This window comes from Sorex araneus, chromosome 5 (genome assembly GCF_027595985.1).
Source record: "Sorex araneus isolate mSorAra2 chromosome 5, mSorAra2.pri, whole genome shotgun sequence".
NCBI lineage: Eukaryota > Metazoa > Chordata > Mammalia > Eulipotyphla > Soricidae > Sorex > Sorex araneus.
Window position 1 is genome coordinate 74,059,627 of NC_073306.1, and position 27,823 is coordinate 74,087,449.

Below are 27,823 nucleotides of genomic sequence, written 5' to 3' on the forward strand. Positions count from 1 at the left end.
AGTAATTTATCTTCTGTATATTTTAAATGAATCATAATTATTGAGGTATTTCCAAAGGGAATGCTTTCTAATTATTTCACTTCTTGGTAAATGATTTTGTATTTCATGATTTAAGTATTTTACTTCATTCCACATTATTGAACCTTTCTTTGTTGGTTTTCTCTGGATGTTAAAGCTAAAATAATATTTTTTGAGGGGGAGGGCCATATCCACCAGTGCTCAGGGCTTATTTCTGACTCTGTGCTCAACGATCACTCCTGGCAGGGTTAGAGGGAATATCTGGAGTAGCAGGGACTGAACTTGTGTTGTCCAGGTGCAAGAGCGCCTGGCCCACATGGTCCTAAAATAATACTTGATCCCTGGCACCATACATGGACCCTGAGCTCTCCAGGAAAAATTCCTGAGCACCTCTGGGTGTGCACTCCAAACCAAAACCAAGCCAACCAAACAAAAAACATAAAAGATTTTGCAATGAATTATTTTTCCAGTACCTTATATAAAGGCAATGAAAGACTGGTCTGCTATGTGATTTTGATTAGAACCACCGAATTTTATTTAGGATTGACCTTAAAAAAGATGCACACTTCTATTCACAGTTCTATTGCCTTTTTTAGCTTCTATGCTTCAGTTTTCTGATCTTCTAAAGAGGTCAGACTTCAATAATCTTTCAGCTATAATTTAAATTTCTTAATTGTTTGTATGAGTAAGGGTTAGGTTACATTGAAATCTACTTCTAATCACTATCAGTGATTAAAAAAATAATTATATAAACCATAAAGAAAAGCTATCAAGCACATATGAGGAACATTTAATAAATGTTTAAATGAAGCAGCAACTTACAGTTGTTTCTTGGGTCTGTAATATAACACACTGAAGCTAAGAGTCCTGCCTTTATCATCATTGGTTTGCGACTGGACCAGTTACTAAACTTGTCCATGCTTGGAAATGGAGACAATAATTGCATAATCTCAGAGCTTACTGGTGAGCTAAATGATAGAATGTGTTATTATGGGCTAAGTGATAAAGCACAATTATTTTAGTTCACTTACTCAAACCATGGTTTTACGATTTTAACTATCTAAAGTAACAATTCTTAGAGAAACTTTAGTTGGACGTCACTGAATTCCTTTAGCAAGAAATGCATTTACTATAGACACTGAAACAGAAATTTGTTTTATAATGAGTTTTTAATTTTTGGTGCAGCCTTGCAACTCTCAGAATTATTTCTAAACCATGAAGGGATAGTCTGCTAGGCAAATAGAAGCTTCAGTTTGTTGGGGCTGCCAATAAACTTAAAAAAAAAAAATCAGTCATTCATTATAAAAAGTTTCATGATAAAAATCTAAAGCTAAGTAAAATATTCTTTGTTTTCTCTTTTTGGGTCACACCTGGTGATGCACAGGGGTTACTCCTGGCTCTGCACCCAGGAATCACTCCTGGCGGTGCTCAGGGGACCATATGGGATGCTGGGATTCGAACCTGGGTCAGTTGCGTGCAAGGCAAACGTCCTACCCGCTGTACTATCACTGCAGCCCATAAGTAAAACATTCTTGATCCATACATCTCAAATGTTCTTTCAGGCAGTAGAGTGCCTACAGCATCTAGGTACTTCGTATACCAACCCTAGCTCTTTCCTCACTAAAGTGGTTCTTAAAATTCCTCCTTCACCATGGATTTTCAACATGGATTTTCAGTTTTTTAACTTCAGCCAAAGCACATGCTTCCTTTGGTGTTAAATCTAAATCAAAGTGCTTACACAGTATAGATTTTTACATTTTAACCAATTGGTTTGCTTTTGGGCCACACCTGGAGATGTTTGAGGTTACTTCAGGTTCTAAGGGCAGGGATCATGCTGGTGTTACTTGGGGTACCATATATAAAGACAGGGATTAAACCCAGGTCAAAGCAAGACAAACGCTTTACCCACTGTGCTATCTTTTCAGCCCAAACACATCTTTATTAGCAAAAAACGTTGCAAAAAACATTAGGCTTATTGGAAAAACTCCTTGAAATTCATTCATTAACCACACCACAATTTTCTTAAAAAAATTATTTTAAAGAACTGTTATTTGGCAAGAACTTATACTTGACATTTTTGTTGTCCAGGTGAGGACACTAAAGTCCTAGAAGTATCATATTTAGGGTCAGAGATACAGAATTGAAATTATAAAGCAGATCTTTTGAGTGTCTTCACACAACACTCTGAGGGCAAACATGTACCAGAATAGACGGGCCAGAGAAATAGGATAGAGGGTAGGACACATGCCTATCACATGACCAACCTGGTTTGATTCCCGGCAATGCATACGGTCCCCTGAGCACCTCTAGGATTAATTCCTGACTGCAGAGCCACGAGTCTCACTGGGTGTGGCCCCCAAACAAAGCAAAACAGAAATTTTTTAAAAAGGCACTGGTAACAGAATAGTAAACTATGAGGGATTCATTAGCACTAAGATGAGAGGTTTCTGAAAGTTTTTTATAGAAGAGTGGCTGCAGTTAAATAAACTGGGTATCTACAAGATGGGAGTAGAGAGAGAATATGGGAATACAATGAGAAGTCTGATTGAAGAGAAACTGAAGATCTTTGATTAAAATAAACAGCAATCACCTAGTAATTTAAATTGATCATGTCATTACTCCTAGAAAAATACAAAATTTTGTTGGCTACAAATTATATAATCTGACCAGAATGGATATATTTAGTAGGTTGTTGTAGAATTGAGCTAAAATATGTTCTTTAAGTATTATAGGGGAACTTCAGTTTACATTTCACATAATTTCCTTATACCAAGAACAAGAAAACATATATCTCTAATTGAGAGCATTTACTATGAAAAAATGCAACCTAGACACTACTAAGAATTTGGCCATAATTTCACTTTGGATCTGTCCCGTAAGGTAAAAATCTCAAGTTTAGAGTCAATAAAACTTCAATAGCTGTGTATCTTCTGTAAAAATTCAGTTATGCCAACTAGTTGAGATTCAGTTTCTCTAGGGCTAAGGTTTAAATTCTTATAAATTTGCGTCAAGCAAATTGACACATGTGAAACCCATTCTATCACTGGGGATATTATCTCTGAGATGAAAAAAGTATTTTGCAGTCCACTCCACATATTTCTTTTACATCTAAAGACATTCTTCAGACTGACATAAATGTTTTCTAGAACTCAAATGATCCCACGTTTCCTTCTCAAGACTAGATCCACAATGTGGCCAAAGGTCAGTGACATTTTGATCATGTTCTCATCCTGACCATGACTCTCACTCTAAAGCATAACAATCTCCATCAATACTACAAAGAAGAACTAGGGTTGATTTTAACATAATCAAATATATATACACATACGTATATACAGGCTGGAGCAATAGCACAGCAGTAAGGCATCTGCCTTCCACATGGCCAACCCGGATTCTCGGAGAGCCCGGCAAGCTACCCATGGCGTATTCGCTATGCCGAAAACAGTAACAAGTCTCACAGTGGAGATATTACTGGTACCCGCTCGAGCAAATCAACAGCAATGGGATGACAGTGATGTATATACATACACATATACATACATACATACATATATACATATATATATCACTGGGAGGCTTGTGCTACAAAGAACTGGGGTTGATTTCAATGTAACCTAATATATATGTATGTATACATACTGACATATATACTTATCACTGGGAGGCTTGAACGTAACAAAACTTTATCAATACTGAAATCACTTCAAGATTGCTTCCAAAAGTGAAGAATCCTGGGGCGATGGAAATAGCTCAAACTGGAGCACATGCACGCACAAGGTGCTGTGTTCAATCCTTGGTACTGCATGACCTTCCCCTGCACTTCTGACTTTGGCTCTGTGGCTCCTGAGCACCCCCAGGTGGCCCTAGTGGGCCCTAGCATCACTGAGTAGCACCACATGGAGGGGCCCAAGCACAGAACTATCAGGTCTAGAGAACTGAGTACCATGGGGGAGTGACACTCCCACGGGCCACCAAGTGCAACTGGGGGAAGCACTCTCCCCAAAATAAACATCCTTAAATTTATTTCCTCACTTATCACTCTAGTACTCAGGAATAGAATCATGCTCCAAATGGAAAGAGGAAGTTGCACCTGGAGAGCAAATTTGCTGTTATTCACATGCTTCCTTCATCAGTTATTTTCAAGGGATCTAAGTAAAAAGGCAAAAATAGATCCTGATTATTTACCTAAGACAGGGTAAGCTTGCTTTTCAAGCCCAGGCTCTCCCTTGAACATGTATCTTATTTGCTTGTCTCTATGTTCCTTTGCTTGTTTATTCCCACACCCATTTCCCTTCCTACTCTCCTCTCACATCTTTCTAAGGAAGCTTTTGTTCAATAAAAATTACCTTGCTTAAAAAACCAAAAACCAAGAAACGGCATCTGAAAACAGTTATGCTGTTCACAGAAATTCTGGAACTCCTTTAATGTTCTGATATGTTTATAGGATTTTAATAAAAAATGATCTTAACTTTCAAGATTTCCAGTTTTCTAATGAGGACAATAAGAAAAACTGTAATGTTTAAATACAGGTTATACATTTCTACTGAATGCATCTTTAAAGTATATTTTTCAATCACTGCCTATAAGCCTGAAACAAAATCATTTAATCATTCTAGATCTATCAGGCCCAAACTAGTATCGTTAAGAATGCAAAAATCTCGGTCAGGGAGACAGTAGATTGGGCCACGTGCTTGCCTTGCACATGGCTGATCTGGGGTTTGATCTCCAGCAACGAATATGACACTGTCAGGAGCGATCTTGGCACACAGAGCCAGGGTCAAGTCCTGAACACTGCTTGCTAGGTGTGCCCCTCACACCCCCCCACCTCAAAATGTAAAACTATGATTTAAAAAATTCAACCTAAATAGAAATGATAATTCCTTATAGAATTTAAATGGAACTACATAGTAATCTATTGAACACACACTGAAAATACAGTAGATACTGTATGGGGTACAAAACTGTCCTCAAAGAGTTTATCGTCCAGACCACCTGGCCAGTGTTGCTCTGGGACAAGAGGCTGACATGGGAAAAACTAACTGGAAACAGCTTATTTTTCCACAGGCAATGGAGGATCATGGTGACTTGGCTTTGGATTTTTCTAGATGAACACTAGATGAATTCAGTGACTGGCTATGAGAGGCCATCCTGCATGAAAATGTATCTTTGAAGCTCAGACTCAATTAGGAAGATGAGACTCCCACACAAGACGGGCATAAGGAAAGCGAACACTGATGAAACAGACCCCCAAGTTCCAGCCACCCCTTCCTGTCCTGAAAACTCACAGGATGCAAGACATAAGAAACCATGATAAAAAGTCTGCATGTCCTTGTTCTGCTGGCTCCATGAGGAAAAAAATTAAATAATTTTCTGGATCATGTAAGATTTGCTAAGCCAGAATCTTGGAGGATGAGCCAGAAAACTGCAGTTTCAAACAGCTGTCTTAAATAATGATGGTGGATACTGACCTGTGAGAAAACATTTTTTTTTTTGGGGGGGGGGGGGTTTGGGGCGATACCTGGAGAGGCTCAGTGGTTCTTCCTGGCTCTGTACTCAGGAATCACTCCTGGTGATTCTTGGGGGACCATATGGGATGATGAGGCTTGAACCTGGGTTGGCCGGGTGCAAGACAAGTGCCCTCACCCACTTTTCTATCACTCTGGTCCCTATTTCTTTCTAAGAAATATATAATTGGATGATCAATGGAAAAGATATTGAAGTTTTGGAAGAGTCACTAGGCTGAACTAAAATGAGGGATCTGGCAGGACGATAAGTGGCAGACAAGAAACCTTCTTCGTATGAACTGGGGCTGAAAACTGTTTCTTAAAGGCAGAGTGAGCATCTAGGAAGTCAAAACTTGGGAAGTAACATAAAGTGGGAGGTCAGAGAAGCTCTGCCTACTGAGGTCCCCACATACGCAAAATTTCTTTCTCTAAAAGATCACAGGCAAAACTGTCTTATTGCCTGGACTTTACTGTAGATTATTTAATGGGGCTGGAACGATAGTACAGTGGGGAGGGCGTTTGCCTTGCACGATGCCAACCTGGGTTCGATTCCCAGCATCCCATATGGTCTCCCAAGTACTGCCAGGAGTAATTCCTGAGTGTAGAGCCAGGAGTAACCCCTGAGCATCGCCGGGTGTGACCCAAAAGCCAAAAAAAAAAAAAAAAAAAAATGATGGTACAGAGGCCTCTTGGAGAGCCCGGCAAGCTACCGAGAGTATCCTGCCCGCACGGCTGAGCCTGGCAAACTCCTTGTGGCATACTGGATATGCCAAAAACAGTAACAACAAGTCTCACAATAGAGCCGTTACTGGTGCCTGCTTGAGCAAATCAATGAGCAATGCAATAACAGTGCTACATTGCTACAGAGCTCTCAATTCACATACTAAGGATGGAGATTAGTCTGATTCGTTAAATAAAAGTCACAAATAACTAACAGATATTTAAATTAAGTTATTGGTAAACATGCCAAGTCCAGTCCACTGTCATGCAGGAAAAAAAACCTTACTAGAACATAAAGAGAATGAATCGTATATGTACTATTTATAGCTATTTATGTGCTACAATAGCAGAGTTGATAAGTATAACTACATGGCCCACAAAACCAAAATAATTTAGTCTCTGTGCATTTACATTAAAAGAAAAGAACTGCTTGCAGTGTGATGCCTATATCTATGAATTAGGAGGAATATTCCTACTTAAGCTTATTCTTATATTACTTTCACAATTCATGACAACTAAAGTCACTGATTCAGACTGTGGAAAATTGAAAATGAAGATATTGAAGGTAGTTTCTGTCTTCACAAGGGAAGTTATCAATTGGGGAAAAAGTGTTAAGATAGGACTGCAGGAAGTTCTGTACAGAAAACATTTTTCTTTTGGGGGAGGGGCTCAAAAAATAAGGAAATCATATCTAGTTAGGGGGAAGGAAAAGATTCCACTGTAGACACATAAACAATAGTCTTAACTTAGCAGAATTCAGAGGAGAGCACATACAGGCAACTCATTATGGAGGCCAATTATGCACAGAAGGTTAACCAGGGAGAAGTCAAAGATGGCTCAAAGTTTTCATGTTTCTAGTACTAGAAGTATGATAATACCAATAACAGAAAATAAGCTTGGACAGTTATTGACTGCTGACTGGGTATAAAAAATCATTAAAGCAAAACTAAGCATACACAAGTCAGGAATGGATGTGGTACATGTGATCTTGATGGGGAAGCTTAGGATCTAGTAAGGACTGTAACTGAAGATAGCTAGAGACAGAATTTGGAGGCCATTTTTGTAGAAGTAACAGTTAACACATCTAAAACTTGCCAACTTCATATTCTTCCAATTTATGTCAAAAGAAATATGAACTGCACCTCAAAAAAAATCAAATAACTGAAATCAACAGAAAAAGGTCAAAAATTTACGTAAAGAAAACTTTGTAAACTGCTACTAAAAAGTACAAGATATAAGAAAATTTAAACACATGCCCTACTCATAGATTGGAGGAACTAACAACGTCAAAATGACAATCCTATCAAACACAATATAGATTCAATGCAGTCCATGTAAAAAAATACCCATGACATTTTTTAAAACGATAAACCAAAAGCTGTCAAAATTTGTATGGGGCAATATAACATTCCCCCAAAGCAATCCTAGAAAAAAAGGAGATGGTGGTAGGGCTTCTCTCTTCCCAACCTTAAAATCATATTATAAAGCTATAATAATCAAGAGTGTTAGTGAAATAAAGACAGACTGAAGAGATCAATGGAAATGAACCGAGAGTCCACAGACAGATCATCAGGTATAGTCAACTAATTTTGATGAAGGAAGCAAGAATATGAAGTGGAGCCAGGAAACCCTCTTCAACAAATGATGCTGGGAAAACTGCCAATGACATGTAAAAAAAATGAACGCAGATCCAATCTCACACTCTGCACAAAAGTCCATTCAAAATAAACTAAATACCTCAATTGGACTTGAATTAATAAATTCAGAGGAAAACATAGGCAGGACCTTTCATGACACTGAATCTATAGGCACCTTTAATGATTCAATGCTACTGGCCAAGCAGTGAGAAGCATAGATAAACAAATGGGACTATGTCACGTTAATAATTCTTCTACAAAAGTAAATAAATCTTTTGTACTGTAAAAGAAACAATGGCCAGACTAACGACTAAAAAACCCACAAAACCTACAAACTGGGAGAAAATGTGTGCATACACCCATCTGACAAAGTTAATTTCCAAGCTAAATAAAGCACCAGTAAAACATAATCCCCCAATCCCCCGCCCCCTTGAAGAAAAAAAAAAAACAAAAAAAGTTAAAAAGAGAAAAACAGATTTTTTTTCAAATAAGATACATAGACAGCACCCCACAGCTGTGATATTTGTGGAGACTAATCTGCGCTAGGCATTGAGCATTATTTCACAGGAATCTTCACAATGCAATATACATTTCTGTCTTGATCCCAATTTCCAATGGCAAAACAGAGGCTTGGGAATATTGCAAAGTTGGGATCAAATAAAAAACATTACCTTTATTTTACAAAATACCTACTTAGATATAAGTATCTGGATAAAAAAAAGATTATCTTGGAATAACTCATATTTCGGATTAGTTTTAAGAAGCGGGGATTTAATTTAATATTTGTAATGGTGAAACAATTTGTCTACTACTAAGTTTAATCTGGAATCTTTTTAAACAAATCTGGAATCTTAAAGATAGTCTACTTCTCCACAGATCATGTATGCTAGCAGGATACTATTATATCTTTCTTGAATATGCTATAGCTTCATTTTAAGAGGACCCTATAAACATCGTTAATTTAGAAAGACCATTCTTTTAAAAACAAATGTCCCAAAAGTGGTGCCACGACACCTTGAAACTCAACATTGCTCTAAGCCTCTTGTTCCCTCCACCTCTCAGAACACAGGTCCGTGCCAGGAACCACAGTCACCTTTGCTTTGTGTCTGCATTCCCCACAACAGAACTGTACCTTACTCGTTCCTGTGTAAGGCTATTTATGTTCTTAGGAGATTAAATGTGCTTAGGTAATAAAAATAAAAATGTAACAACTCTAGGAGAATAAAAATGTAACAACTAGGAGAATTTTTATTCTAGGAGAATAAAAATGTAACAACTCTAGGAGAAACAAAGATTTTATCAGTAAACATAAAATACAGGCCTACAGCGAAACAGATTTGGAAAACTATAATAAGCAGCATAGGAGTTCAGAGAAGTCAGCTGTCAGTTAAGCAAGCCACAATACAATGGCTATCGTCCGACAGGTAGGACCTGGCATTACAGTATAGGCTTTTCTGCTTCAAAATCACTCTTTTGCTTTCTAAGAAAAGGTTTACAGGGGCTGGAGCAATAGCACAGTGGGTAGGGCATTTGCCTTACACGCAGCTGACCCAAGTTCAATTCCCAGCACCCCATATGGTCCCCTGAGCACTGCCAGGGGTAATTCCTGAGTGCAGAGCCAGGAGTAACCGCTGTGCATCACCGGGTGTGACCCAAAAAAAGCAAAAAAAAAGGAAAAGAAAAGGCTTATAGAACCTAATGTGGCAGAAAAAAAAGTATGGTCTGGCTAACAAAATAATAATTAATAATTTTACAAATAATAAAATTTATAACACAACTTTAGATTTTCCTCCACTGGGAATATTAAGCTGTTATATAGGGGCAGGAATGGTTTACTGTACTGATATTGCTCTGACAGCTAGAAAGCACCTGGGCCACTGTGAGTACTAAGGTGAAGCACATGTCTTGAATATGCAGGCCCCGAGTTATATTACCAGCACCACCAGGTGTAGCCCGGTGGCTCCTACCATCAGTGGCTTACGCCCTGAACCTTCAGACCAGCACAGCTAGGCCAAGAACCTCTGGGAGTGGCCCCGCCATTCTCCTTGCCAAAATAACTTAAAGTCCAACAGTTAAGATGAAATTGCATGTTTCTGCCTTTTAAGTACTTTCCAAGAAGTAATAAAATCCTCCCTTTTTAGCAGTCTTACCTTAAATTAGAAAGTTAACATTTATAACCTATAATTATCTTATTTAGATATTACCTCAATGTATTTGCATGATATAACTCTGCATGTATAATAAAACATAAGTGATCACCTTAGTCTAATAATCAATGTATATCTGGAGAACACTGTAGTACTTAAAATAATGAAAAAAAAATAACCTATTTCAAATGCACTCCTAAAGTATCTAATCTTGTTACTTATTATTACAAAAAAATGAAATAGTCATAAGGCTGTATCTTTGTAGAATTTAGAATAATAATTATTATTTTTTTGCTTTTGGGATCACACCCAGCAATGCTCAGGGGTTACTCCTGGCTCTGCACTCAAGAATTACTCTTGATGGTGCTTGAGGGACCATATGGGATGCTGGGGATTGAACCCAGGTCAGCCGTGTGCAAATGCCCTACCTGCTGTACTATTGCTCCGGCTCTGAATAATTGTCTTAAGGTTAACTTAAGAGACATATAAGGATATACTTTACCTCAACTTAGGTTCACTCTCAGGATAAAAGCTACCTCTATCAAAGTGTTGGACATTATTACTGCCTTAAAGTTCCTCACATAATTTATTTTCATATCACTACTGTCTTTAAAAATCTAGCATACTTTTCAGTGATTAGGAAAGCTAACTCAAGATGTAATCCCGATCCTCTGAGGATCTCTAAGAAGGAAGGTTCTAAAATAAGAGAAAATGAAAGATCTTAAAGGTTAATGGAACACTGAGAAGTTGAAACCTGAAACTGGGTCATCTAATGCTCATTTCATTGCATTTCTCTGACTTGAGGGTGGTAATGCAGTGTTGAGATTCCCCTCCCTTGATTCTATTAAAAAGTTTTACCAATAAAACTATCTTCCTGTGTTCTGACTTCCATGTGTTCTGATTTCCCTTGAAGCAACTGCACAAAAATTCTTTTCCCAACAGTTCCCCTCTGGATCACAGCGCTGTAGACAATTTTGCAAAGTTCAGAAAATCCTGATCTGCTACAATGTGCTGAAATCGCAACCCTGTTTCTTCATGGATTTACAGGACGTAATTTTAAGTTTCAAATACTGTGATCTGTATTCGTACTGTATTGTAAACTATATATTTTTTTGGCTACACCCAACTGTGTTCAGGGTTTAATCCTGGTAAAGCTAGGAGACTACAAGGGATGCTGGGGATTGAACTTGGGTCAGTCACATGCAAGGCAAGTGCCCTACCTGTTATACTATCTTTCTAGTCCCTAAATTATAAACTGTAAAATATTCAGTATCCTGTGTTTACTTTTCATTACAAAAATCTTTGATTTCCTTAAATTTTAGAAGAGACTCTCCTGAAAGAAGACAAGTATGGCTTAGTAAGCTGGGGTTTCTTTACTGCCACAGCTCAACTTATTGAGTTAAAATGTAAACAACAAATTCTCTTTCAGGCCAAGAAATAAAAAACAAAAAACAAGGACACAAAGCCATAATAATCTAAAACAAAAGAAAACAAGCAAACCTTTTTTTTATTAGTTATACCCCAAAGTTATAGGTTGCTTTCCTAAGCTTTGGCTAAGCTGTTCAGGGGCCAGAAAGATATCTCAGAGAACTCTGGAACACATCGCTGCATGCAGGAATCCCAGGTTAACTCCATGGTACTACGTGGTCCTCAAACATGGCCAGCCATGACCCCCAGCACCAAGGAGTAGTCTCTGAGCACAGTGGGGATGGTTCAAGTTCCCTTTCCCTGCTCCAAAGGTTTAGTCAACTGATGCCCAAGCTCATCCCACAGACCTTTTAATTTAATTCTATAAAAGCAACCTGGTATCTCAAATATTTATTATTTTCTTAAAACAATGTCATTCATGCAAACCATTAAAATAGTAGCTGAGAGTTACAACTTGAATTATTCAGGGTTAGATGAGCACATAAAAAGGAAACAATTTTATTTTCTGTTCTGCATTTAAGAATAAGAATTTCTTAAACCAAGATGGACATTCCTTTATGGTTTCTTGTCTACCTTTCTTTCAGAGCCAATTACAATGTTACCTCCACATTGGTAGTTTATGACATGACAAGAAGTCACAAAATTTTAAGAGTGGAGAAAAAGAGTCAGAATGAGTTAATTAACACGTAACCAAGTTGTCAGAATGCTGAGAGTATACACTACTTTATGGCTAAAAGAAGGTGAAATGATATTATCTATCAATTATTATTATATATCATAATAATATGATATGATATAATATGTGGTATTATTATAAAGTAATCTCACCTTTCACAAAAATGCTCACTAGTTTACTTTTAACAAGCTAATGAAACTGAAGCCATCGTATACTCATTAAGTATTACAATATGAAACATGAATAACATTTACATGAGCTATAAAAAATATGGTACATGTTAAGAAAGGAAGCAGAGAAGAATTGTTTGGGCCAAAGAGAATACAGGAGTCAAACCCTCGCCCTACACACCCCTGCCCCTCAGTTTAATCTGCGGCACTGCTTTTGGCTAGAGAGGACTACAGAGGTTACTCTAGGTGTGACCCAAATGTAGCCCCTCTAAAGAACTCTTTAATGACTACTTCCAGAGGTACACTCCAAGAGAACAACACATATTGTTTCATTTTTGTTTAGACATGATTAAATGGAATACACTTTAAATCGCACCTTTTCCATCAACATCTCTCATTAATTACTTAATTTTCATTACATTCCGGTACCACATTCAATAGTCAGTTTGACACAAATATTTATACTTCCAAATACAAAATCTTGAAAGCAGAATCTTATTTTATAGAGTATTTCTTAAAACAAAATTTATAAATCTTAGTTGTACATGATACAGTATAGAAATTTTTAGGGCTGGAGTGGTAGTACAGCAGGTAGGGCATTTGCCTTGCACGTGACCGACCTGGGTTCTATCCCCAGCATCCCATATGGTCCCCTAAGCACTGCCAGGAGTAATTCCTGAGTGCAGAGCCAGCAGTAACCCCTGAGCATCGTTGGAAAACAAAAAACAAACAAACAAAAAAGAAATTTTTAACCAGTGATTTCTAAAGAGCCAGGTAATAACTAATTACACAAAATAATCAAGTTTTTTAATTATATCAAAGAGTTATAAACTAATTAAAGAAATACAAAGCAAAGTAATTTTACCTTACTAAGTTTTGCTGCATATATTCAACCTTCATTAAAATTTGGACCCCCGTCTGAGAGCGAATATAGGCTTTCAACCTAAAATGAAAGTAGTTTTGATTTTTATTACATTTTAAGATATTGCCTATAGGTGATTAAGCATTTATGAGCAGTTAATACTTAAAATTCAACTAAACATTAAAAAGAGGAATAAAAAATTTTTTTATCAAGGACCAGAATTTAAAAAATTATTTTTCCTCTATTCAACTATCCTTTAAAAATCACCCATATCAGTAAATTAGTCTTGCTATTTATTTAAAAATGCAATCAATTTAGTGACATGCATTTTGTCTTTCTGATAAATGTAGCAGAAGTAGATGAATTATCAGTAATAAGGAAAGAAACAAATTTTTATAGTTGACCCCAAACCTCTTTGTTATGTGACGGGGTTCTGGTTCAGTTTTTGGAATTATTGTTACCCAAAAGCATAAAATAAAATTTAATAAAAATCAGATCTGACATTTAAGAATCTGCTCAATCTAAGATTTTTAAAAAGATTTTATTTATGTTGGGGACACTTCTGTCAGGACTCAGGGGACCATATCGAGTATTAGAGACCAAACCCGGGTTGAATGTGTGCCAGACCAGTGGCCTACCCACTGTACTATTTCTCTGGTCCTCTCTAACCTAAGTTTTAAATGTCAGGTCACTCTAAAACCAAATCAAACATTCATATACCTGGCAGGTACCGTTTGGTAAGAAGAAAATCACGTGGGCTCCTAACCAAGAGCACTAATTCATATCTAGCAATAGTTTCTTATTTTGATAGTTGCCTATATTGCCAGTAACTTTTTATATGATTGCTTTAAAGGTTTGTAATAGTACCTACTAGATATTATCATTTTCATTTAATTGACAGAAAATAATTAAGGCCTGAAAGTTAAGTAACTTGTTCCTAATTAAATAGTCAATTAAGGACAGGATTAGCTATTCTAATCCACACAGAATCTTTCTGCTATGTAATGTTAACCAGTTTTTGTTCATGTTGTATTTCTGGACAGGAGGCTGTGTGTATCTTAATTTTATGAAGACTTGGCTGAAATAGGATTTCCTGTCTTTAGCAGTTACTTTTGTTTCTGGTTCCACATGAAGGTTATTTAAAGGTTCAGAGAGTAGATCCTGACTCCATATGGCCTGAATGTGAAGCCCAGATTCCCTGTGTAGTGCTATAGGAAGTCCCTAATCACTTTAAATTTCACTTAAAAAAAAATAGTAACTTACTAAGAATCTAGATTAAATCAATACATTTATTACTTTATCAATTTAATCTACATACTTTCTTAGTAAATTACTATTTTTTTAAAGTTCCAAATAGTATCTGGAACAAAGTAAAAAGGCACTATTATCTAAAAGCATAATCTTCGATAAGATCTTGGATAAATATCAAGGAAATGAAAGAGAAAGTAAAGTGTACTGACACATTATAACCTAAAGGCATGACTTTACATAATAAATATGCACATAATATACATCTCAATATTTCAAATACTTTAAGAGAATCGTAACATCTTAAAAAATACCTTTGACGAATTACAGGATCAGATTTTTCAGGATCAATGTACGGTCTTAGGATTTCATTAATAGTTTTATCATCTGGTACTCTTCCAACAAAGAGCAAAAAAATAAAACATTATTATTTGTACTTTTCTAGTTAATGTGTTACTTAGAATTACTAAATCCTGTAGATTTTTAATTTATCCTTAATAAAAAAACACAGGGCTTTTGGCAAAACAGTTTCAATTTTTTCATTCTTGGCAAAGTATAACATCCTTTTAAGCACAAATAACTTGGAGAAAAAAGCTCAAAGACTTCTTGGACATAGTAAAGTCATAAAAAACAGTGTTTGAAAAGCTTTCTATAAATCAATTAAAAATTTTGAAGCCTCTGTTAATGCACACCTGTGCATGAAGATGAAAGAAGTCAAGATGAAATACACTTGAAAGTTGCTGAACTGGAAGTTTGTAAAAAAGGTTTCAGATGATGCCAATTTTAGTGGCCATTCAAACTTAGTCATTCTAAATCATAAGACTAGGTTTAGAAAGTGATATTATTTTCATGGGAAACAAATCATTAAATATTCCAATGTTCTTTTAAGTACAGTCAAGTATTCCAATGTTCTTTTAAGTACAGCTTTTTAAACTCTAAATCTGTAGAAACAAATTTCTAACACCACTAAATTCCTTTTACTTAATCAAGGTATGTATTCACATATACAATTATGTCACATACTTGTAGATGCAAAATGTTTAAGTCCTCCCTCTCCCTTAATTCTGTTATGTGCTTTCATATAAGGAAATTCTACAATAAAATTAATACATTTACAAAGAGAAATATTTATGAATATATGAAACACATAAAAGTATAAAAATATTACTTAAGAAGGAGACAAAATTTGCTGAACCCAAGGAATCAAATAGTATACAACCATTAAGTATTTCCAATGGCACTTTAAGATTTCCATGATATGAAAAAATTAGAATTAAAAAACTATTTCTGCTAATCAACTTCAAATATGAATATATTGGGGGTTGGAGTGATAGCACAGTGAGTAGGGCGTATGCCTTGCACGTGGCCTGGATTTGATTTCCAGCATCCAATATGGTCCCCTGAGCACCGCCAGGAGTAATTCCTGAGTGCAGAGTCAGGAGTAACCCCTGTGCATCACTGGGTGTGACCCTCCCCCCAAAAAAAAGCAAAAAAAAAAAAACAAAAAAAAGAGAGCGAGAGCGAGCGAGAGCGAGCGAGAGAGAGAGAGAGAGAGAGAGAGAGAGAGAGAGAGAGAGAGAGAGAGAGAATAAACTAAACTTATGTACATGTCTAAGATACTGCCTCATGAGAAATGCTGCAAACGAGGATAACAATAGCAATCTCTGCATAATATAATTTTAGGTCATTTTTTACTGCTATACACTCAGACTAAGAAAGTTTTCAGTCCTCTCAATTCTTTTTCCATCTCACATCCTAAAGCCACTTCCTACTGTAGTAACCAACACTATGATTTCTGTGCTAATCATTTTCTTTAGATTTCTACCACTTCTACAGGTATTCCCAATGAGTACATTATTTTTCTATTTTTAAAAAAATACTCAAAAGGACGCATTTTCTGCATATTTTCTTAACTTTACTTATTCAATATTATTTCTAAGGTTCATCACTGTTTATGTAAGGAGCAAGAAAAGATCACTCATTTTATTGAAAAAATATATTGCAAGAAAGTTATTAATTTTACCACTGACAAACATTTACCAGTATCATTTTGAGCTAACCATTCACTTTAAATATAGATGGAAAACATCAGTTTCTGAAACTAGTGGTGATAATACATACCTTTTTTCTATGTATACAGCTTGACTCTGTGGAAACTGAAGTTTCAAATGCCAACAAAATTGTTGTTTCCTAATGGAAAATAATCATGTGAAGAAAAAAATAAATAAATCTTGACTAGAAAATTAATAAATCAAACCTCTTAAAAAATTTTTTGGGGGGGCTGGAGTGATAGTACGGTGGGTAGGGCGTTTGCCTTGCACTCGGCTGACCCGGGTTCGATTCCCAGCATCCCATATGGTCCCCTGAGCATCGCCAGGGGTAATTCCTGAGTGCAGAGCCAGGAGTAACCCCTGTGCATCGCCGGGTGTGACCCAAAAGGAAAAAAAAAAAATTTTGGGGGGGCGAACCCAGTGATATTCAGAGTTTCATATGTGGTACCAGGGATTGAACCTGGGTCATGGTAGGACATGCAAGGCAAATGTCCTACCATCTGCACTATCTCTGCACCCCTATACTTTCAAAACTTTTATTCTATAATTCCAAAAATATTCTAAGAACTTGACATATTTTTTTCTGCTAAGTACTATTTTCTAGAATCATAAAAACTGTTTAAAAAATAAATACACAAATGTTTTTTTAAGAGAAAACATTTAAGTGAAGCATTCCTGAACTGGATGGCAACTTCTGAGAGTTCAGGGGTCTTTAGGATCTGCATGCTCTTATTTGAAGTTTACAAACAAATTTCCGCAGGACTCAAAACAATGAGCTGATGTCTTTGCTGGACAAGACTGGAAACTAGGTGAATGAAGTATTGTCCAGTGAGAGCAGCTGGCTGGAGATATACTCTGAGCCATGAGTGCATGCATTCAGTAGCAAAAACAGTAGACAACAAGTTGGTTGCTAAGAGCAGAATGCACTCTGAGCTGGAGTATATTTGCTTTCAGGTTTAAATTTTTGGTCTGATAAAAGATCAACAGTAACAATAATAAAAAATAAGACCCAGTTTCCCATTTAATAGGTAAATCTGGTGAGACTAAACACCATTCTATTTAAAATTTAAATAAAAAATAAAATTTACATTAAATAATAAAATTATATTAAATCCATTACAGAAATTTAAATATTTCCAACAAATTATGGTTTTATTTTTTTTCTGTGAAGCAAAACAGTTTTTACTGAGAAATGTAGTTATATAGGAGCTGGAAAAAGAAGGCGGGAGGGAGTGAGAATTCACCCCTTAGTAACATGGTTCAAAATCTAAAATAATATGTAAGTAAAATCTAGCCGAGCTATTCCACTAGAAATATGATGACTTAATCAATTTTGTCAATGAACATAAAAGTCAAGTAAAAAACCCTTCTATGAAGTGAGTTATCACAGATATGTGTATGGAAACTTTATTAACAAAACTATTTCAGGCCAGGAAATATATGCATTATTATGCTTATGTTGAAAGTACTGTTTATCATACAAGAAACAATTCTGTTAAATTTAATACAGCTAAGTTGTAAGTATTCCTTATGAATGTAAAGGTTAGATATGCACCATAAGGTACTATATTCAGAATTTGATGATAAAATTACGTAGTGGTGGTGGCAAAAATTAATCTTAATGTTCCTTCAGAACAACCTGCCAACTGAAACACTGATCTTCTCCATGAGTTTCATGACACTCAAGTAATAATTCATGCAAAGCTTGTTCTCATTACACAATAGCACACATACCAACTTCAGTTGGGGTTGGGATGGGTGTGGGTAATATCATCCAAAGGGCAAAAATTGGTTATCATGAGATTAAAAAAAAAGATACATAATACATATGCAGTACTTAAGTGAAATGTAATGGGGAGTAGTATTACAGAAAAGTATACCCCAATGTTTGAAAATTGGTTGTCAGGAGATTAAAAATCTTAGATACAATGTGGCCTTACATAAAAATATGTATCTATATAAGAGTGCATATTATATCTTAAGTTAAAAATTCAGAGAGTAGAAAATAAAGTGGACTGGAGTGATATAGCACAGTGGGTTTGCCTTGCATGCGGTCGACCCAGGTTTGATTCCTCCATCCCTCTCGAAGAGCCCAGCAAGCTACCCAGAGTATCCTGCCTGCACAGCAGAGCCTAACAGCTACCTGTGGTGTATTCAATATGACAAAAACAGTAACAACAAGTCTCACAATGGAGACGTTAGTGGTGCCCGCTCAAGCAAATTGATGAACAATGGGACGACAGTGCTACTATATATGTGGTATCTAAAATATTGTACAGTAGCGGAATACGAGGAAAAATATCTAAAGAGGCTCTTTGAGAGGCAATAATAAAAAGTTTAATGCTGATGGTACATGCATAAAGTGACAAAACATTGTTTTATACTTTCCTTTATTGGGTCAATAATGGAAATTCATTTAACTCTTACTGGAAACTGTTAAGGATCATTTTTTCCCAGTCTTAAGAAAGTAAGAATGCAGATGAAGACACACATTCAGGGGTGGCGAGGGAAGTTTCATATTCATCAAATTAAATTTTTCAAGAGTTTTTATTTTTTCAAGGCTGGCGAGAAGAGTTCAGTAAGCTGAAGTATATGTTTTGCATGCAGGAGAACAGGTTCAGTCCCCAGCATCACAGGATCCCCTGAGCACTGACAGGCACAACTCAAATGCTGAGCCATGACTCACTCCTGAACAATGCAATGCATGGCCCAAATATAATAAATAAACAAATAAACAGCTGATGTCCACCCCTGGAGTTTTATGTCATAATTCCAAGGAAAACTGATTCTCAGAGCAATAAACAAGCATATGCACACTACATATGCAGCCAGGTGTGCATGTGCACACTAGGTAGGTATGAAACTGGTGTCCTGGAGCAAAACCAACAAAAGGAAGGAAAGAGGGGTAAAGTCAATATCCTCTATTTTCCTTGACGCTATATATAAAAAGTGGAAAGGACCCAGATGCTTCAATCATAGTAGATTTCGTGGCTTCTGCTCAGTAATGCTAAAACAAAAGCACTCCTTTCATTATTTTTGTTGGGGAGGGGGGACACACCTGGCCGTGCTCAGGGCTTACTCCTGGCTCTGAGCTTAGGGATGACTGGTGGGGCTCAGAGGGCCATAATGGTATGAGGGGGAATCGAACTTGGGTCAGTTGCATGCAAGACAAGTGCCCTACACACGGTACTACTCAGCACCTCCAGCTCCTCCTTTTGGCATTACTATATGGAGCAAGCATCCTATGCTTGCAAAGATTCAGCTGATACCACAGAAGGTACAAAACAGAAGGTATAAAATGGGTCCCAATGACCTGAGTTATTATATTTGAAATCTATCCCACTTACAAATACTCACTCAATACAATCTTTTTATATCACAAACCACTCTGAAGTTTTAAGTTTAAAAAAATAAATTTAACAACCAGTGCTCATTAAAATAATTTGCTCATTAAAATAATTCATCCATCAATTTTACTAGAATAATTAACATGAGAATTTTTTTTAGAAAGTGAATAAGGATCTGTAGACACTTAGCATGAATTAAAATTTTTAGAACTGAAGAGGAGAAAAACAATTTTATGGGTCACATATTATTAAAATACTTAAAAAGTTCCAGTTATATGTTTTACTTTTTAAAATTAGTATGACTATTACTTTATAATAGAAAACAGGCTGAATATGTGGTTTTGAGTTGAGTATACAATATATTAAGAAATTGACGTCACAGTTGAAGATCTAAATTTAAAAGTACACTTTGTTTCAAATTATTGATAAATATGTGGTCACTTAATAAAGCAGCCCTCAAGACAATGGTTCCAACCTGATGGTAGGCATATGGAAATGTTTCGACCATTTTGATTGTCCAAAACTGGGGAGCACTTTGGGCATTTAGTGGGCAGGCGCCAGAAATGCTAACCTTTTGGCAATGCAGAGACAAGTCCCACACAACAAAAACTTGTTCTCTGCAAAAACAAAACAACAAAACAAAAACAAGTTCCTACTAAGAAACACTAGGATGTAGAAAGGAAAACAGATATATGCATACCAAAAGATGAAAACCAGCACTAAATGCCACCATCTGTTTTATATTAACTGTGAAGAAAATATGTCTTATAAGAATTAAGGCAAAGGAGAAATGAAGAAGATGGGCAACCATGTGTCCTTTCACAGATGGCCAGGAACTTGGGCATTCTAGGAGTGCTCAGCCTCCTACAGTGAGTTGGATACACTGGTAGAACAGACTTATGAAGACACCAACTCATTATGGAGCTCAACAAGGAACAGGAATGACTTACTAAGGTCTGAGCCTCAACGACGTATAAGCTGACCCAAAGTAAGGTTTCTTCTGTCTTATTCCTATCACTTCAAAATTTTCACAGTAGTTTTAGACACATCAAAGTGCTTATATTGACTGTCATTTTGCATCTGATATTCTCGCCACCAGTTTGTCCTTCCCTGTTTATATTAAAAACCCACTTAAAAACTTCTGTTTATCTTCAAAAATCTGCTAGTCAAATTCTATCTTCTCCGTGCCCTGTGAGATCTTTTCATATCCCCCTATCCTGACGAGTAAACACTTTCCCCAAGACTGGGCAGTAACTCCATAAGAGTATTAGCCACATTATGTGGAAGTTTGCTAACTTGTTTTGCCACTGACCATAACTACCTGAGAATAAGGAGCATGACTTGCTGGCAACTATCCTTCCTTCCTTCCTCTCTCCCTCCCTCCTTTTTTCTTCTTTCCTTCTTCTTCTCCTTGCTCCTCTTCTTCGTTTTAATACTGTGAAGAATCAAACCAAGGGTCTTACACATTCAAAGCATGTGCCCTACTGCTGAGCCACATTCCCAATCCCTAAGTCAGTAATTTTCAAATGGAGGTAAATGTCAGTTAACCAACTGACTCAGGTTTTGGGTTTTGTTTTCCAAGTAAAAACCACTTTCAGAGCAGTTTTAAGTTCATAACAAAACCAAGAAGGAACAAAAATTTCCCATATCTCTGTGCTTCTGCCCACCACATATGCAGTTTCATTTGCATATGAATAAAGACAAGCTTTACCCAGGCAATGAACTGACAATTCTGCTATTCAGGCCCAGATATCTGCATCCTGAAAACCAGACATCAAACTTCATCTACTGGCAATTCTGCCTATGGCCACCGAAGGTTATGTCTGAAATAATGATTCCTGCGGCACAAAGCATTGAAGGAGTAAATGAAGGTTGACATCATGGTGGAATATATTTAAGAAAGACTATTCTGGCAGCACACAGAGTGACAGAGGTAACACTAAAAGTAAAAAGTGAGCTCAGAGGTGCCCCAAATCCATGTTGAGCCAAAAAGTGCCCGCACAGAAGAAGAGAGCTGATGAATGCGACAGTCAAGAAGGTACAAAGAATATTGTCGAGAGACATGTCATGAAGAAACAGAAGTAATGAGTGAAGACCTCCCTAACTGAACCAATTTGGGGATCCCAGTATGATCAAGAGTAGATGGCTTCCATTCCACAAATGATTGCTGTGGAAAAGTACTCTCCCTGTGATGCTGTGTCAAAGTTACTCCCTTACCACTGTCTACATGGCTGCACATAAAAAAAGTACCTGGACGCGAAATTAGCATGCTTCTATACGTTTTTGTTGTTATTCTAAGTCTTGACATTACTTTAAAAGTCTTCAAACTATGTCAAAGCTGTAATGGCAAAGCTAGACATTTTCAGTCAACAAATTTCTACTGAGCCTCTATTATTATGTAATCCCTCAAAGATCACTGCAAATCTACTTGTTCCCCTTGTGACCACAACTGCTAAGCCCATCATTTCATTTTCCTTTGCTAAAGTCAGTTTACAGCAGAGTACAAACTCATAACAACTTAAAAGCCCCATGCCAACACCCTCTCCCAACCCTGTGTTTTAAAAAATGTAACAAGATTGTCTATTAAAAAAAGTGCTATCAACATTAAGACAGAGGTGAATGGTCATGTCACTGTGATGTAATTAGAATGCTGTACAAAAATAGTGCCTGGAACTAAAAAAAAAAAAGTTTATTTCTTTACAAGAGGGACATCTAGTGGCTAGCTTCTAAAATAGGACTAGAGTTCTTAAATATTAATTCACTGTTGTTTAATAATAGCTAACACATTACTACTTTACTACTACTAGGTTTAAAAGAGACCATAGAGATTTAAAGACCCCTGGGCCAAAAGAAGTTAAGAAGTCAAAGTTCTAAGCTAAGAACAGTAAACGAATGGCAAAATGAACTGGGCTCCTTACATCTCAGGATGGGACAGCATGGAAGCAAACTAGGGACAGAGGAATTTCTGGGGAATGGGCGATTCCCCAGAATTTCTGGGGAATGGGTGATTCGTCTACAAGCAAAAATCGAAGTCTGGAGTTAAGCTACAGACATTACTGAGAAGGGGACTGCTCTGACTAACTCTTTTTTCCAACTGAAAAGTAAAAGTGCATTCCCCACCTCACTGCCAAACCCTCAGACCCAAATGGCCAGAAATAAAGAGGTGCTTATGTAACTAAGACATGCTATCTAAGCACAGGCAATCTGTCTCTAGGTTCACTATCTGTGTAACAAATTACTAAAACACAACTTTAAATAGGTGGCGGCGACAGGCAAAAATATGAACTACCTATAAAAAATGTTATAAATATTTTATAAGATAAGGCTGGAACAATAATACAGAGGGAAGGAAGCCTTTCTTGACCTCGGCAAAGCTGGGTTTGATCCCCAGCATCCCACATGATCCCCTGAGGCCATCAGAAGTGATCCCTGAGTGCAGAGCCAGGGATCTGAGCACAACCGAGTGTGGCCTCAAAACAAAACAAACAAAAAATGTTTCATCTGATAGCATCAGAATTATGGTTTTAAGATTATATTTGCAACCCAAAATATGTTTAATGGTTCTACCCATATCTTTACACATTACTTAAAACTCACCTTTCTTAAAAGAAGCAATACATGCACGTGATATTAAAAGGAATGGACAACCTACTTCTTCTTCTTTTTTTTTTTTTTTGCTTTTTGGATCACACCCAGCGATGCTCAGGGGTTACTCCTGGCTCATGCACTCAGGAATTACTCCTGGCAGTGCTTGGGGGACCATATGGGATGCCGGGGATCGAATCCAGGTTGGCCGCGTGCAAGGCAAACGCCCTACCCGCTGTGCTATCGCTCCGGCCCTGACAACCTACTTCTAATTTCTGTCCCCCTTCACCCAATGTCTCTCGCTTGAGGGAATCAATGTTACCAGTTTGTAACACATAGTTGCATACAAGCATCTCTATATAACTTCTATATAACTTTTAAAGTTTATACAATGGTGGTATACAATAAACATAGATCTGAACCTACATTTATTCATTTATCATTTCTGCCAACAATGTTCTAAAGTAGTACATTTATCTTTTTCTACTGTAAAGGGACACCATAATTTCTTTTTTTTAGAGGGAAGGATTAGGTCACACCTGGCAGTACTCAGGGCTTACTCCTGGCTGTGCTCAGGTTGTCTGTGTTCAAGTGCCTTACCCACTGTACTATTTCTCCAGTCCCAATATAATATTTTTAAGCAGTCAACTTTTTTGCTGGGGCTGGAGCGATAGCACAGCGTTTGGGTGTTCACCTTTCACGCGGCCGACCCGAGATCGATTCCTCCGCCCCTCTCGGAGAGCCCAGCAAGCTACCCAGAGTATCGAGGCCTCTTGGCAGAGCCTGACAAGCTACCCGTGCGTATTGGATATGCCAAAAATAGTAACAATAAGTCTCTCAATGAGATGTTACTGGTGCCCGCTCGAACAAATTGATGAGCAACGGGATGACAGTGACAGTGACTTTTTTGCTATTACAATGTTTTCTTGAACAACCCTGTACATATTTCATTTTCCATGTAATTGGGTATAGTAAACAAATTCCAAGATGCAGAAATGCTGTGAACAAGAAAATATCATGTTTTCATGATTCACCCCCCCTTTTTTTTAAAATTTTATTGTCCTTAACTTATACTGGAACCAAACCTTATTTTAAACTATTAGGGTAACATGATCAAGAAGGCAATATGAAAAATTCTCAATAGTAGAAACAAAACAAATATACTAAGTTCATCAGCAAGTTAGAAATATTTTCAGGGGCCAAGAAAACACAGAAACTAAAAATCAGTAGAAAGCGAAGCAATGACACCTACTCTGTACTACTCTGTAGGCCTCTTGGTAACCAAGAAGCTTATGTTTTTTTTTTTTTTCTTTTTTGAGTCACACCCACTGATGCTCAAGGGTTACTCCTGGCTCTGCACTCAGGAATTACTTTTGGCGGTGTTCAGGGGACCATATGGGATGCCGGGAATTGAGCCCGGGTTGGCTACGTGCAAAGCAAATACCCTACCCGCTGTGCTACTGCCCAGCCCCCAAAAACTTGTTTTAACAAGCACTGTTACATGGTTAACAGGCACTGTCTATGAGACACCATATAAATGGGACGCATCAAACAGAGATCACTAAGTAAAACCAAGCAAAAGAGTGAACCAGAAAAAATCTCCCCAGTGTCAAAGGGAGATAACTAGGAAACTTACTTATGTCAGTTTGGGCTCTAGGAAGAGTCAAGGACACAGTGGGGATAGAGTTTTACTTGAGAATGCATAACTATGGCCTCTTCTATGATTTTTGGGTTTAAGTTATTACTACTAGTAAAAGTCTGGAAAAACTAAAACCAAGCAATTAAAGAGACTTGCGCCTTAGATATCTAGAATAAGCAAATACATACCAATATGTAAAGTCTGGATGAAACTGAGTTCACATTTTTGGAAAACAAAAGAAAAAATAAGAAAGCAAGCCACCATAATCAAAAGTAAGCAAAAACCGCTGCTCACAAACTTCTAAGAATTTCAGATACAATTATGTACACAGACAACAAATATCCTCAACTATTGAGCAAAAGGGAGTTAAAGACATGACACAGAAAGATATTCATATAAATAAATCCAGTTAGATTTGAGGAACAAAAACATTTTTGTGCTACACAAATAAAAAGCGACCGTCACACAAAATACCCCCTAGAGAGGTCAGGGATGTAGCGCCGTGGTAGAAAAACAGCTTTATACACATGGCTCTAGGTTCCATCACACAAATTAAAAAATTTAAAATAGTAATAATTAACCTAGAACATAGCAAAGATAAAGAAATGAGAGACTAAATGCATTAAAACTTTTTAGAACTGTCATATTTAGAAGGCAAAATAAACTCCACAAAATAGAAATGAAACCACACCCAGACATAGTGAAAGCACAGATTTTCGAAGACAAAAAAAATTATGAAACAAGTGGTTATAAGTGAGAACACTGTGGAATTAAAGAACTAAAATACTAAACTGTCAATCTATATTCAGCTAATAATGAAAAGCAAGGATGAGCTATCTGATTCATACAATGAAATTTGTTAAAATTCATATTCTTGGGAAAATAATTAGAAAGGTTCAAAGTCAGGGAGAGAGCTAACTTCGAGGAAAGCGGTGGTACATATTCTTATGTGAAGCAGTAGAAACTTCTGGGTTACCACAAAATTTTCTTTCTTCACCTTGCTGCACTTCTGGGGGGGTATATATTACTATTCATTTAAAAGATGAAATAAAGATATTTTGGCCAGAGAGACAGTATAGGGATTAAGGCACTTGCCCTTGCCTTGCAAGTAGTTGATGCTGGTTTGATCCCTGGCACTGCATATGGTCCAGTGAGCACCAGGAATGGTTCCTGAGCACAGAGGCATGAGACGGGTGTGGTACCCCCAAAAAAACTTTTCCCCAAAGTACAAACTTCCATCTACAAAAATAAATCAAGACAACATATAGCATGAAAACTATAATCAATGCAGTTTCACAAGTTTGGAAGTCACTAAGATGAAAAATATGATTCGGAAAACTGAGAACATCCAAGATTATTTGGTTCATACTCCAGAACATCCCTCTCTCTAGCTAAATCTAGTGGTTCAACAGATTTTAAATGTCTCCAAGCTGAAAAGTGGAGAAAACATTTTCTTTACACAATCCTTACTAAAGAAAACTCAAAATAGTAAACTTCAGAAATAAAAATTTTAAGAGTACTTGCCTGTCTCTAATTATTTATACAACTAGTGTAAGCAAGGTTGCAATTAAAAACCACTGCACTGTTAACCAGAGAAAAGCAAATAGTTGGTCAGAACAGAATCCAGAGATTTCTCCCATGGTTTTCTATATTATATATATATATATGTTTAGTTAGTTTATTTATTTAGTATATATATATAAAATAAACAGTATCTATCAACCTTACATTAATCCAGTAAAAAGATTCAAAGAGCTATTTCTCAAAATGTTTTAGATAAAATGCTTCAGGCTACTTAAACAAACAAAGAAACAATTTAATAACCAGAGAGTAAAATCAACAATTCAAAAATCTTCAAACCAAAAGCCTTTTAATAATTCAGCAAGAAAAGTCATTTTTATTTCATTACAATGGCATGTTTATTGGTAATTACATAAATGGCATTGTTTGATTATGCAATGCTGCCCAGACTTACTCAAGGTGAATCATTTCCCAAAGATTGCAGAGAAAGAAAAGCCAGCCTTTAATTTTCACTACATATTATTTACTAAGTGCTAGGTACTACTTTGATATTACTTATTCTGTCATCAACCCAGTAAATTTGATCATGCCCATGATTATCTAGTATGTAGCAAATAGCAGAGGATATATTTATTTTTTTGTTTTTTTGCTTTTTGGGTCACACCTGGCGATGCACAGGGGTTACTCCTGGCTCTGCACTCAGGAATTACTACAGAGGATATATTTAAATCCATGTTTTTCCAAGAGAAAAATCTTAACTATTTTTGAAAGCGGAAAAGAACACTGAAAATCAAGCTCCTAAAGACAATACAGAGAGAATGACTGTAAAAAGATTTGAAAAAATTTAGTATTTCCTTCTTCCACCTTCTGGAAGCATCAATTATAGTGATTTTATATAAGCAACTTATGAAACACAACTGTCCCAAAATAGTACCCTACAAGTAAAATTTACCTTCTATCTTTTTACATGGTTACCATTTTTAAGGAACCAAAATTATCTGCAATTCTGATTCTGCCAGCTAACCATGCTAAAATATACAAGACTTGACAAGTACCTTGTTCAAAATATCAATGCTGCCAAGCTGAATATCCTGATCTAAAATCACTAATGGGAATGCTGAATAAGAATAAATAAAATACTGGAACATGCTAAAGCAATGTCAAGCTATCAATAACCTAACAATAAATTTTTAAGAATTACTTTCAGGGATGGGAGAGAAAGTGCAGAGAGTAAAGCACATGCCTTGCACACAGTTGACCCTGGTTCAAT

General features: G+C 36.6%; 1 protein-coding gene across 1 annotated transcript in view; it reads right to left on the reverse strand.

The window, feature by feature from the left end:
* ZNHIT6 (zinc finger HIT-type containing 6) overlaps positions 1 to 27,823 on the reverse strand; it is a 44,735-nt gene that overhangs the window by 7,104 nt on the left and 9,808 nt on the right. The window contains exons 6-8 of the mRNA XM_004603630.2: positions 16,532 to 16,600; positions 14,725 to 14,805; positions 13,166 to 13,243 (exon numbers count right to left, since the gene is read on the reverse strand). Coding sequence (XP_004603687.2) covers positions 13,166 to 13,243; positions 14,725 to 14,805; positions 16,532 to 16,600 — 228 coding nt within the window. The remainder of the gene's footprint in view (positions 1 to 13,165; positions 13,244 to 14,724; positions 14,806 to 16,531; positions 16,601 to 27,823) is intronic.